Below are 13460 nucleotides of genomic sequence, written 5' to 3' on the forward strand. Positions count from 1 at the left end.
TGACATAGATGGGAGCCAGATCAGAGAGGCACAAGGCTACAGCTGTTTGAAATGTGCTCGCGCCAAGGGTGGGGTGTAAGCTGGCTGGGGTTGAAACAACTGGAAAGCAGGAATTTTGGCTGAATACAGCAAAAAGCCGCTTTTTCGCAGTGAGATGCGCTAGGCTGTGGAATGATCTCCTAAAGGATGAGCTAGCCCTTGGGACATCGAAAGCTATACTGGACTCAGCATGTACTGGTTGGTCTTCTCCTGGGTCTCTCCCATCTCATTCCGTGATGCTCTGGCACAGTTTGCACTTTCATTACATGTCATTTTATTTTTTTTCTCTTTTCCCCTTTCTAGTGTTGCCGGTTGCCATGGGGGATTCTGCCATGGACTCCACTCTCCCCCCTCCTGAGAGCGCTGTCCCGGAGGGCACTCTCTTTAGCATGACTGATGTGTTCCTCTTCTCACTCATCGTTGGCCTCCTTTCCTACTGGTTCCTCTTCCGCAAGAAAAAGGAAGAAATCCCCGAATTCACCAAAATCCAGCCAACGTAAGTGACTGTCCTGATGAACTCGGGATGAATGTGCTTCTAAATTGCATTGGTATGTAGTGAAGGGGAATGCTCACCGCCAGTCACACCTAGTGGTCAGGCAGGGGTGTGGGAGGTTGTCTTCCTCCTGGGTGATCCCCTTCCTCATTACATAGTCGCCCTGTGGTGATCTGTCCTTTCAGTGTCTCAGCACTCTGGCCGGGTCACATGTTCAAGTCTAATTTTTTTGGGTTACACACAGTACAATGATGAAGTCTTCAGAAGTCTGCGAGGGCTTCAGGGCTTCCCCCTTTGCATCAGGGTCTTGGGTGTGGACCCTCTTACCTGCAGGATCTTCCCAACTTGGTTTCTTGGTGAGCGATAGACTTCTGTCATTGTCTCCTTTTCAGGGGCTGGTAGGGGAGCCTGGGCCCACCCTCTCCACTGGGCACCAATGTGGGGTCCCAGTGATTGGCAGCTAAGCCCTGCACATTGGGGTGCTCTCCAGCTGCCTCCCTGGATCACTTCCTGCCAGTGCCCTCTCTTCCCATAGGGTAAAGTAAATAACTGAACACACAAATAAAGTTTCTGACCTTCAAAAAGTCACCAGTCCCTGCTTTGCAGGCCGAGTCAGGTCAGTATCACCTGGCTTCAGTCGGCAGGTGCCCCTGTGGTGTTCCTTCCTGGGAGTTCAGGGCACAGGTCAGCTCACCTCTGTTGTGTCTCTGCCACGGAGTTACTCGGCTTTCCTTTTTACCAGCTTGTGCAGGCTTTGCAGGTGTGTGTATGGGGGTGCTGCCTGGGCCCAGAGAAGCTCCTTAACCCTTTCTTCTCCAGCGTGGGGTTTGTGTGCCCCATCACATACAGTCATAAAGTTTCTCCAGTGCCCCTCCTTTTCCCCGCCTCACACTCCTCTGTAACTTCTGTGTTAAGTGAGATTAGCATGTAAATCCTATTCTTACCAGCCAAGGTGGGCAAGCCAGGCTGGCCTCACGCCTCTGGGATTCCAGGAGGGGAAGAGCTGGCATTCCCAGCTACCAGAGAGTAGTTCGGTGGTGCCATCAGTGCTCGTCTTTACCTTGTCCCACTGAGTTGTAGGGTGGGAAGGCGGGGTTTGCCACTCAGAACTGAGCCGTGTAGAACAGGAATAAAGTCAGCCTCGGTGCCAGCCGTTGTACCTGGCCTCTGCTTTAAACATACTTCCAGAGTGAGGAGTGAAATGGCTGCTCTGTTTGGTTATTCTCTTCACTGTCATCCACTGCTTTGATTTCTGCCAGCCTGGAAGGTGAGACACCAGGAATCAAGTGAATTTCCTGGGTGGCAGTGTAGATTCAGTAGACTCCTTCCCATGCAGCAGCAATGGTATTGCCCAGTATTGACTCCATCCACTAAGGAGTGGGGTTGATGTCTCCAGAGGAATCCTCCTTCAGAAGAACTGTGATGTGGGGCCGTATGGGTGGAAGGAGGCTCTCTAACGGGTGGGGGGAGGTCGGAGAAGCAATGATCACTTAGACAGGCCTTTGTTTGGGGCAAAGAGCACCTCACAAAAGGATTGGCATGGTGGGGTAACATCAGGACACTTTTCTTCATAGTTTCCAGCATAGAGGAATCATTAACAGAACTAATCAGATGACCCATGGGCCTGTGACTGGAATATAGAGCTGGATTAACTGAATGCTTTTTAAATCCAAAGAGCCAAATTCATGCCTCTTGCAAGTGTTTGCGGTGCCAGTTGTGCATGCTTAGAGGGCTGCCCCACATCTCTCTGCTCTTGACAGGTATTAGAGGGAGGAGGATTGTTAATGATTGTCTCCTTTATTTATTTGTGGGCCGTTTCACCTTCTCCTTGTGTTGCACTTGCCCGTCTCTGTAACACCTCATAAGAGCAAGGTGGCGGTGCTGGCCGATGAATCACAATGGCCCACATCCTGGCTGTTACTCCCCTTACTGGTGCTAGCCTCCAGCAAGACAGGAGCAGCCTATCTGAAAGTATCAGGCTGTACCTGGCACTGCTTAGCAGTCGCTTCTGTCTCTGGCAACATGAGCACCACATCTGGGGAAGCTCCTTTATTAGTTACTGAATCCGAAAAGCACTCCAAGCATTCAGGGGTTTAACCGTGACTTGTCTTCGTGCCTGACTTTCTTGGGCCTCAGATATCTGCCCTACAACGTTATAACTCTTCTAAATCCGGGAACGTATTGAGAGCGCTCGCCCTGGGCACAGTATTCCCCGGTGTTAGTTGGGGCTGGGTCTCAGTAGTGCGTGTACCCCTCCAGCCAGTTCCTTAGTTCTCCCCAACAGCATTTTTAGTCATTGTCCTTTTATTTTCTCCTTTATAAACAAAGCCCAGCATCATTAATGCAACCTTAAAATCAAGGTGTCAGACCCACAAAAGCTAAGAAGTTCAGAGTTCGAGTGCACATGTCCATTCCCCTTCAGGTATGTGTGTGCCTAGTGCCCTAGAATCAGGGATTTCCCCCTTAACGTTACCGGCACATGTGGCCTCTGTTGCCTCATACTGCCGCATGATGGTATAAAGGGTGGAGCTGCCCTGGACCCCTCGGTTCTTTCTTACTGCCTGTGATCGGTAACCGGAGTGTGTTGGCTTCCTTCTGCCAGTTTATCCCCTTCTGGGGAATCTCTCAGCTTTACCATAAATAGTTGGCGCTTTCTAGTTGTTTACATGAATGTATGTTTCATTTGTTGCTTGGATTGTTTTATTGGCGCATCAGTTCCCCTTTTGTACCGGGCGCAGACCCCCAGTACTAGGGTATGCCGCGGTCTCCAGTGTTTAAGCCTTGTGCTGGCTGCAAAAGATCTGTGCCGGTAAGTTATCCTCATTTCACCTGCCTAAAGCGTCTCAGCAAGGGTCACATTAGGGACTGCTGCCAAATTTGCAGGGACTTTCAACCTCAAACAAAGAGAGCCCGAGATGGAGGCTGCCCTGCATCTGCCTTCCGAGCCTTACCGCTTGGGGCATGCAGCACAGGGTGGGTGCGGGATGCCTCTCCGGACAATGTCTCGGGATGTCGGCACCAGTCCCCTTCCCCGTGCCAAGGAGCTGATTTGTCCAAGGAGCTGAGACTTAGCTCAGCTAAAAGACATGGGTCCCTTGTGCTGTCCACCAGTAAGTGCTCAGGAGGACAGAGGAAAGGGCCCTTTTGGCAAGAGACGCTCCCTGTGCCGACCTGTTCGCATCAAGGCTCTGGTAACTGATCCCTGCCGTGGTACCAGCTACTTCTGCGCAACAATATCCACAGCAGGAAAGTATCTCTGTACCAACGATGCCAGAGGCACATGTGGCCGTACGAGATCTACTCTGCCTTTGGGTGCCAGACTCACTGATGGTACAGGAGGCAGCTCACTCGGTGACGGTGCATCCTCAGGCCCCAGCTACGGACCTACCTGAAGCTAGTAAGTTGGCACTGCCAGGGGATAAAGCCTCCAACCTCCTGGCGTTTTCTCAAGCGGTGCAGTCCTGGGATAAACCTACTTGGATATCTCCGAGCTATGTACCAATAGCTCCAGAATGGTGTATCTCGACCTCGGCACCGCTTGGTATGGCACCACTGTGATCGTCTGACTCGGGAGTCTTGCTCAGAGCCTGGGGTAGGCATTTATGCCCCTTGCTCTTGAGAGAGATGACAGCACTCCTCTCCTCTGTCAAGGGAGTTTTGTTGCTGGTACCCACCGGAGGTACAGAGACACTCCAGAGAAAGGAAACCTTACTCAGGGTTGGGGTCCTGTGCTGTACCAGTGGCGTTACCGGAACCTATGGAGCATGTTTCTAGTTTCCAGATACTCCCTGGTTCCTCAGCCTCCTAGATCTCCTACCACGCTCCATGAGGAGTCCCAGGAGGATGTTTTCAGTACCGAGCAAAACGCTCAAGGCCTGCAAGCTTTGGAACATCCACCCACTACACAGCAGGAGGATCAGCCTCAATCTCCTTTGCCTTTGACCTCACCTGGTGAGACTGTAGCTCCTAGAGACACTTCACTGGTCCAAGATGACTACAGGGTGTACCAAGGCCTTTTCATAAGAGTTGCTTTGGTGACTTGGCCTCTGTTTTGGAATTAATTTCACCTTATTTGTGAAATAGAAATGATTTGCAAGGTAAATATTTTGTGAATTGCAGGTCCCCAGTATTCTGGTGGGGTCTGTCATGCAGTCACAGAATGCATACTGACAAGGAGGCTGAACCTTGGTTTCTGCCCAGTTTCCTGCCTTCGAGTGGTGTTAAGATCTCTCATGTGATGGTGCATTAGCAGTTTGGGTGGAATGGGTTCCTCTCCTTGTCCACCACGCACCACTGCTTAGGAGGTCCCATGCTGGTGATGAGTGGTGTCTTTTCCTTTGAAGCATCCTTTCACTACTGCAAGAATTACAGGTTATCGCAGAATGCCTGTGGAAAGAAAGGTCCATAGCATGGTCAAATGAGCACCCCTGACACAAGGCGTAAGTGGTCCGTAGATGCCTTGTGTTGGCCCTCTGCACAGAGGTGAATTTCAGCAAGGGTGCCATGCTTCTGTTACTGTGAATGTAACGCCAACTCTGCTTTAGGCACTAGAAATTAATGTTCATCTCTGTTTATCTTTCCCAAACTCCTGGATCTGCTGCAGAGTGAGTTAACTGAAGGACAGGGGTTCCGGGTGAGGCTGGTGTTTCACTCCTGTGCTCTGGTGTGGGTCCCAGGTGAAAATGAGTGCATTGAGCTTCATGGTAGTCTCTCTTTGGCCTCTGCTTTAATCTCGCCTCGGTGTTAGGCATAACTGAGGCCGTGCCCTGCAGTTGCTGGGCTGTAACTCCCCCGTGTGGATGCTGTGAGCATGAACTGATAGGTTCCTAGTTCTCATTCATGTAATCTTGTCTGAAGAGGACGATGGTAACATGGATTAGAAACCTTTGTTCGTGCCTGCAGCAGCTGCACTGGGAAGTTACAGCGCAGAACTCCATCGCAGCAGTGTAGACAAGCCCTGAGTCTCTGCTCAGAAGAGAGGCTGGGAGTGAGGCGGATTGTGAAATCCCTGGGGTGAAATGTCACATGCTAACAGAGAGGAAACAGCATGGCTTAGTAACACAAACCCTAGGAAAATGGATCTCGTCGGGAGGAGGAAAGTTCACTCCCTGGCTAGAAGTTTAAAGGAAGGAACCCACATTGTTCACAAGCATCCTGCAATGAAGTCACTGTATGGGGCAAAGAGGCGCGCGTGTGTGTGTGTGAGAGAGAGAAGCGCAGCTGGTACTAAGCATGGTCGTTATTCACTGATTGTCATCTGTCCTAACTTCAGTCCTAACCTGTGAGTTTCCTTGGACCATTCAAACACGCCTTCCCCCCACCAATGGGCTTCATTTTGTATGGTGTATTTAGGGTGACCAGATGTCCCCATTTTTATAGGGACCGGCGTGATATTCGGGGCTTTGTCTTATATAGGCCCCTATTACACACACACACATACTCACACACACGCCAGCCTGATTTTTCACACTTGCTATCTGGTCATCCGTGGTGTATTTATCTGCGCCAGCCTTCATCTCTGGGGAGTTTAATAAGAACCGATCTATCATGATGGGAGCTGGAGTAGTGAGGGAACTCAAACTGGGACGCTGAACTAGATTCCTGTCTCATCATCTGCTAAAACTCCCAGGGACAGCTCTTGCGAATGCGAATCGCGCACAACTTCAAAGGAGACGGTCCTGCGCTTTGCAGAGAAACGTGCCATAGAGGAACACTGAGATTCATCTAGCTTGCTTTGGGCTGTTTGTTCCTGCCTGTCCAGTATGTGACCATCTTCCATGTAAAATCAGTTGCAATTAGCAGCATTCCTAAAGGACTTCACGGAGTCTCTGGCACATCCCATTTGATGCGCACTGAAGGAAGAGGGCATCTTCCTTCATAGGAGATCCCTTAGGGGATCATAGGAGAAACCCCTGTCTTTCATACTCTATTGCATATCATGGGATGGCCAGCAGTATTAACCCGATTCATCACAGGCACTGCAATAAGACAGAGGGCAGTGATGGCCTCTCAGATAGCTTGGCCCTGTATTAAGGCTTTAACTGTAAGACCATGGCCCCTTGGCTGGAAGGAGCATCCCAAAGCCCCCTCCCTTTTATCTGCAAGAGTCTTGTTGCCCCTGGTTTTATATTTTTGTTTGGAGAAAACGATTTGGTGTTTATGAAAGTGAAGGCACGAATCACTTACTGGGGCGGGTGGTTAGTGCAGTGAGCCTCTGTCCTGCCCATAAGCAGAGACTGCTGGCATTGTGAGGCTTTTTATTTATTTTTGTGACGTTGGCCAACTCTTTTCTGGGGCTGAGAGCCGCTGGCCATCTTATAGGGCCTGGTTTTCCCCCCACCTTCACCCCCGTCCTGTGCCTTGTCTCGTCATTTACATCTGTGTAAAACACTGCTGTCTGGGCGGCAGCATTTCACACTCACTTTGCACAGGTGTCCGTGACTACACTAGTTGCAAGGCTGGGGAGAATCAGGCTCCAGGTCTCATCAGGAGTGTCTCTGAGATGAGGAGCTCATGTCCTAGCAGCCCTTCTGTGTCTCCCAGCAGAACACGCCATCCATTCCGCACTGAACGCCAGGCCTGTCTGGGCTGCTCTGTATGGTGGGAGCATCCAGCCACGTACTTTCTGTTCTTTTCCCCACCAAACCTGAGCAAGGCGGGTGGGCTTTTAGCTCGGAATGAGGCTCGAGGTTTGGGGCCAGTGGGAGTCGGTTCACGGGGTTTTCACCCCTTTATCCTGCACTGTCACTTATTCTCATTCTAGCACTTTTGCACCGTTCACACCACGCTGTCGTCCTTGTGTGGCTGCACTGGTGCTCCCCAGCGGGGGTCATTGGGGGCTGTGGAAGAGCAGCACCTCCAGTTTTCCCTTGAAGTGGGAACATCTCCTGCCCACTGGGACATTGCCCGTTTCCAACAGCTGGAATGCAGCTCGCAAGGTTGCTCCGTGACTGGTGTAGCTGGCACAATTGCATGTTGCGACTTCAGTAAGTCTGATCTATTCTGATAGTAAATGGAGCTGGGAAATGCGCCTCGAAGTGGCTTCTTCCCATGCAGTCCAGAGTCTGCTCTGCTGCCGTGACTGGCTGAGGCTTCATAAGGCATGTTAGCAAATTGCCTGGATGGTTTCACTAGTTGCCTGAGCCGTAAGCCAGTGGCACCAGAAGCTGCGTGCCTGCCTCCAAAGGCAAAACTAGAGGCTGCAGCTGGATTGGGGCCCTGTGCTTGTGGTTGCAGCTCCGTTTTTAGGATAGTTAGAATCTGGAGGGAAACGAATGAGCGAGGCTGTTTTATCTGGGGATTTACTTCCCTCCCATCCTCTAGCCCAGGGTGGGGTTTCCTACTTGATAAATATGCAAAATCAGTCTATCAGTTACGGCTAACTCTGGCAGCTAGCCTGGCCCTCTTGATGGGTTACCCTGACCCTGATAATGGATTGACTAGTCAGCCGTCCTCAGCTGGTATATTAACCAGGCAGGACTCAGAAGGCCTGATCCTAGTAAATGCTCAGCACCCTCGACTCACTTGGATTTCAGAGCAAGCTGCAATTGCTCAATGCCTCTGAGAATCAGGCCCACAAGGGCTGTTGGCTCTTGGATGAGGCAACTAATGATGTAAGCCGAGACCTTTATCGTTACAGTGTGTTGGGTTTATTCAGGGCTGGGATTTTCCGCCCTCTCCTCTTGTAACCCTGGCTCAAAGAGGCTCCGTCATCTCCCTCTGGTGGTGGCAGACGTCATGGCTGGCAGAAGGCTTCCTAGGTGGTGGTGGTGGGGGGAGGGATCGCTCAGTGGTTAGAGCATTGGCCTGCTAAACCCAGGGTTGTGAGTTCCATCCTTGAGGGGGCCATTTAGGGATCTGGGGCAAAAATCTGTCTGGGGATTGGTCCTACTTTGAGCAGGGGGTGGGACTAGATGAGGTCCCTTCCAACCCTGGTATTCTATGATTCAGGTTGCATTGTCTTAATACCACTCCTCAGACTCTTGTGGGCATGCTTGCCCTATCACAGTATAAAGTTGCCGTTTGTTTCCTACCTCTCTCAGTTCAACCCATAACTACAGCAATGCCATGCTTTTGTTTTTTAAAATCATGAAAATCAACGTAGGCACATTACACTTGTTGTTTCCCTTGGTAGATATCTTCACTGTGCTTTGATTCACATGTCACTTACCAATCTAACCCTTCACTGGCGCTAGACATTTGCGACAGGGCTGTGTCCATTTAAAGAGAAGAAAAACCAGTTGCTTGTCATCTTCCTGGGTATTAGCTATTTGCTCAGCATCCACTGGGTGTGTCAGGGCAGTAAGCATTGAGTTAGGTTGCTGGCTCTCTGTTGTTGCAGAGTCTGTCTGTGCTGATTATGGAGCAATTTAGTGTGTAGCCTAAACTCATGGGATGGAATTTAATCAGTTGCCACGATGGATGGAAGAGGCTAGATAAAAAGACCTCACCTCTGCCCGTGAAAGGAGAGAGCTATAGATTAGTCCAAAAGACATATTGGATATGAACATGCTACTACTTGAGAGGTGGATTAAATCCCAAATTGAGATGGAGTTGTCAGTAAGTGAAGAATTTGAGTAGTTATCCAGATTTCAAAGGGGATAATCCCTAGATGCCCTGCTGGAGAAAACGCTGCAGATCAAGACTCTTCTCTAATTGCATTGGGCTAGAGGTTACAGCCTGCCCAGATCTCCAGGCAAAACAAACTGAGCAGTGGAACCAGGAGTTGGGAGGGAGACTGGAGGTGTCTGTGCACTGTTACTTCCCAGAAGGATTTATTTAGTATGAGCTGCTGCTGGGATGTTTAGATTTGTTAGACAGAAAATGTTCTCTTGATTGTGCTAATGCAGAATAGGATGTGATGGTTCCTTGGATCATGTGTGGTGGGAGTCTACTACTGTGTTTCTGACACCAAATGCTGCTGTTGAGATTATGATGATCACTAGGGAAACAGTGCTTGAGCCAGAGATCCTGTTCTGGACAGTCTGAATTGAATGGAGAGCATCCAGCAATACATGCGATGTGCCCCGGTAGGAATGGCAGCATTCTGTCACGGCTGGGGCACAGAAATAGGAATCAGGACTCCAAAGCTCAGTCGCTGACTTTCTCTTTTGACTTGGGCAAGTCACTTGACTCCTCCATGCCTCGGCTTTCCCTCTGCAGAATGGAGGTAATTTCCTCCCAGGAGGGGATGTGAGGCTTAATGTTGTAAAATGCTTGAGACCTTTGTACAAAAGACTGTGTATAAATGCACAGTATAGTTGGCCGTTCATGGCAGGCTAGCACAGTGAAACCTCGAGAAGTGCGCTTGCATTTTGACCATTCACAGACTTAATTGAAACCGTTAGGGTAGCAATCTTAGAGCGCCTGCTCTGCAGATGTCATTAGAGAGGAATGTCCCTTTGATCTCCATGGGCTCAGGGACCAGTGAGTATGCAACTTGCCTTTGGGTGGAATTATTGGGGAGCTAGCTCTTTGCAAGGCAGCATATGCATTTTTCGTGATCTTAGATTTCTCGCCATGCCCTAGTGCATTTCTCTGCTGTGGTATTTGTGAGACGGAGAATAGGTTGAGACAGGTTAGATGATATGTAATTATTTTCCATCTGTCCTGCAGCATTATTTGGGACGGAAACTGGCTTATCTGTATCCTCAAATGTTAGCAAGATTCATTCCCTGTATTTTAAAGGGCTTCCTGGTTTTAGGAATTGTTCCAGTTTCTTAGCTTGATTAGTTAACTTATTGGGGGCGGGGGGTGAGAGAGGGTGAGAGAGCGAGACCATCTCTAATTTAATTTAATATGACCCCAAAGGGAACAAACTCGCTATGATCAATACAGCCTTTCTTCCTAATGGATGGCACTACCATAGTAACATTCAGCACTGCCTCTCTGGTGTCTGGAATCGCTTCATTCACCCTACATGGTTTCCTTTTTAAAAAAAAATGAAAAAAGCGGCTATGATATAAACTGTTGCTGAGGTAACAAGGGTACATGGGAGGGAGTTTTATGCCCCCTTCCATACAGAAGAAGGGAAGTTGCCGGGGGAGGGGGGTGTTACGGGGGGGGGGGGGGCGAGTGTGCTGCAGAGAATCATGGGAGGTTTCATTCTCGACTCCTAATTCCTTTCTGCCACTGCTGCCAGATGTTGCAGTTTCTCAGGGTTGTGTGGATCTGCTTGGTAACTTTCAAAGCGTCCGGCGAGAATCCTAGCGAACTGAACTGCTCCGACCATGACCTGTGCAGGGACTTGGCGTGCGGGCTCCACTCTCCGTAACAAAAGGAAACTGGCGATTTGGCTTTAAGCTCCGAGAGGTGCAGAATGGAAAGGCCTGCGTGCACATTTTTCAACAGCTAAGTTAAAATCTCTCCCTTCTCTGACGGATACAGAAGCGGTGGGATTCTTTTTGTTTGCCTTTCTTCCGCCTTAACCATGGGATGTCTGTACTCGGTCCCGCAAGAGGACCTGGCTCTGGGGAGGTGAGTCAATCTTCCGTATCCAGCAAACTGTAGCTCTTACTCCCAGGACTGCGTCTCTCTTAAGAACTGCATGTAATTGTATATTGATCTCCCTGCTGAACTCTGAGGGCAGGAAGAGACGGGGAAAGGAGGTTCTGCCTAAGGCATGCTACTCAGACAGAGAAGTACAAGAGCGGGGCGAAGGGTGTTCCTGTCTTTTTCTGACTCAGAGCGACATCTGGACCTAGGATCTTGTGCTGAAAAATACGTACAAGTTAGTGCCATTGGGGGTCCTAAGGAGGAATATTTTGCCCCCCCAATACATGCCAATAATAGGGGGACCCCATGAGCTGCTCCTGGCCTAAGCAGTTGCTTAATCTGCTTATGCCTAGTGCCAGCTTGCAAGTGGGTGACTAAACAAGGCTGCTGCCTTGGGAGCTTTCTGACGGGATGTGGATGGTTATGATCTGGAGACTTCCAGACCCTCCTCAGGCTGCGTTGGCGTTTCTCTCTTTTGAACTGTTGGCTTTGAACTCAAACCAGAGGCAGAGTCTCAGGGAGGTTCTCTGCATTTTTGGATGTTGGTAGGAAGAGCGAGAGAAGCATAGTCTGTATAGTTGTATATTTTAAAGATGTAGGTTAAACTGAGTTAACACCCTCTCCCTCTGCCTGGTTTCTTGCTTGTGGTACAAACCATACCATAGACTATTAGAAAGAAAAGAGCATTGTACATACTGATGGTACTTTTCACTCCTTAGGTTTACTGGTTTGGTTCTTTCTCCTTTGGGGCAATGAAAATAGACTTCTGGTATGGCTTTTATCATCCGTTTCTGTTCATTTTCACATGCAGGTTCTTGTGCTCGATCAGGGTGCTGCAGTGGGTTGTAAAAACCCAAACCTGTTGTCTTCAATTTGTTTGGTGTTTATGGCGTGCCCATCACCACAGTAGCTAAACGCTAGATGAGTGTGTATCCAAGTAAGATACACAATCTACATACTGTGTATGGAAACATATTTTCTTTTGGTCTTAAGTTGCGTAACAGATTCTAACAACCTAATCCCCTGATGGCTTTCCCTTACAATTGGTCTAGTGCGGCTGTTGTGTACGTTACAATGTCTATGTGGATCTAATCATTGTCTGATGCTGGTTTCTCCCAATAGCTTAGACCTCCCTGCACAGTTCTCTCTCCCCTGACACCTAACCTGTAGCTGCCAGGGACTTATTTCTTGCAAAGAGAACAGGGTCCAGTCGGAGCCTAGTGAGGGGAGCTGTAGCAGTTCATTATTTTGGGGTGAGGAGAGGAGGCCTGGAGAGAGATGCATTTGAGCACAACCCCAGTGCAAAGAGGGCTTTAGACACATTCTCTAGGATCCCTCCCTTGGGGCCATGCGGGTTAGGAAACCGTTAGCGAACTCTGCACATTCTCACACGGTCAGAAGCCAAAGCCTCTTGTTTTTGCCCAGAGGCTCCTCTCTTCCCACGGGAGACCCAGCCTCGCATTCTTCCACCATGAAAGGGAAATGGGAACGCGTCCCATGTTCCTCGCTTCCTGCGTGCGGCTAAAGCCCCAGGCGGTGAATGAGAGTGAGCAATCGGCTGGCACTCATCCTGCTGTCTGGGAAAAGACCCCAGTGTCTAATATGACTATAGCTAGAAAGCCACCGCCTCTCCTGGGGTTCCCGGGTCTGGATTGCGTTCTCATATAGTTTATTTCTGTTCACTTCCAGAGTCATCTGGGTCGCTTACACCAGTGTCACCCTTGTGAGGTCAGTGTGATTGCACTGGTGTGACTGAGACCTTGTTTATACTGCCTTTCTAGCCACTAATGTCCCTAGTGTAGACACTATTTGGACTGGGTCAGTTTGTCCCTGTTTCAAAGTGGAGCAAGCTGCACTGATAGTATCAGTGGCTGAAATCCCTGTGTATACAAGGCCTGAGAGGAGACTTTAGCCCTCAGACGGCAGCAGTCTGCTTGCAAGGGATTTTTGATAGCTCTGATCAGTAATCAGCCTCCAGAGAAGCACAGCTCTGTTCCAAGGAGGTCTCCAGGTGTTTGGTTCTTAGGGTGCGTCTATACTGTGACGAAAGACCTGCAGCCGGCTTGGGTCAGCTGACTCGGGCTTGGGCTGCAGGACTATAAAATTGCAACGTAGCCATTCGGCCCTGCGAGCTGTAATCATCTGGCCCAGGCTCTGACACTCTGTCCTGTGGGGTTTTTTTTTATCACAGCAGTGTCATACCCCTGGAGGCTTGTGGCACTGGCTCATTCTGTGAGCAGAGCAGCCGTTTCCTGCACACCCAGTCCCTGGCTCAAGCGGCAACCACAGAAGGACACAGGCTTGTCCTAGAAGCTTTGTAACGAGGGGCAGCTGCGCCTGTGGGTCAGATGTTGTGTTTAAAACATACTTTGCTCTAAGCCTAAACTGATGAAAGAGCATCCCTTTACTGCCCCTGGAGAGAGGCAAGAACTTC

The 13460-nt window shown here is 49.7% G+C and overlaps 1 protein-coding gene across 3 annotated transcripts in view; it reads left to right on the forward strand.

Annotated features, from left to right (window-relative positions):
• The window catches only part of LOC123353029 (NADPH--cytochrome P450 reductase), a 61597-nt gene that overhangs the window by 21824 nt on the left and 26313 nt on the right, over window positions 1-13460 (forward strand). For 2 of the 3 annotated variants that reach the window (XM_044993734.1, XM_044993736.1), the window contains exon 2: window positions 343-535. In XM_044993734.1, coding sequence (XP_044849669.1) covers window positions 357-535 — 179 coding nt within the window. In that variant the 5' untranslated portion in view covers window positions 343-356. Of the gene's footprint in view, window positions 1-342; window positions 536-10842; window positions 11009-13460 lie in introns of those variants that run through there. The other variant, XM_044993737.1, reaches the window with a different exon arrangement.

Source organism: Mauremys mutica, chromosome 19, assembly GCF_020497125.1.
Source record: "Mauremys mutica isolate MM-2020 ecotype Southern chromosome 19, ASM2049712v1, whole genome shotgun sequence".
Taxonomy (NCBI): Eukaryota; Metazoa; Chordata; order Testudines; family Geoemydidae; genus Mauremys; species Mauremys mutica.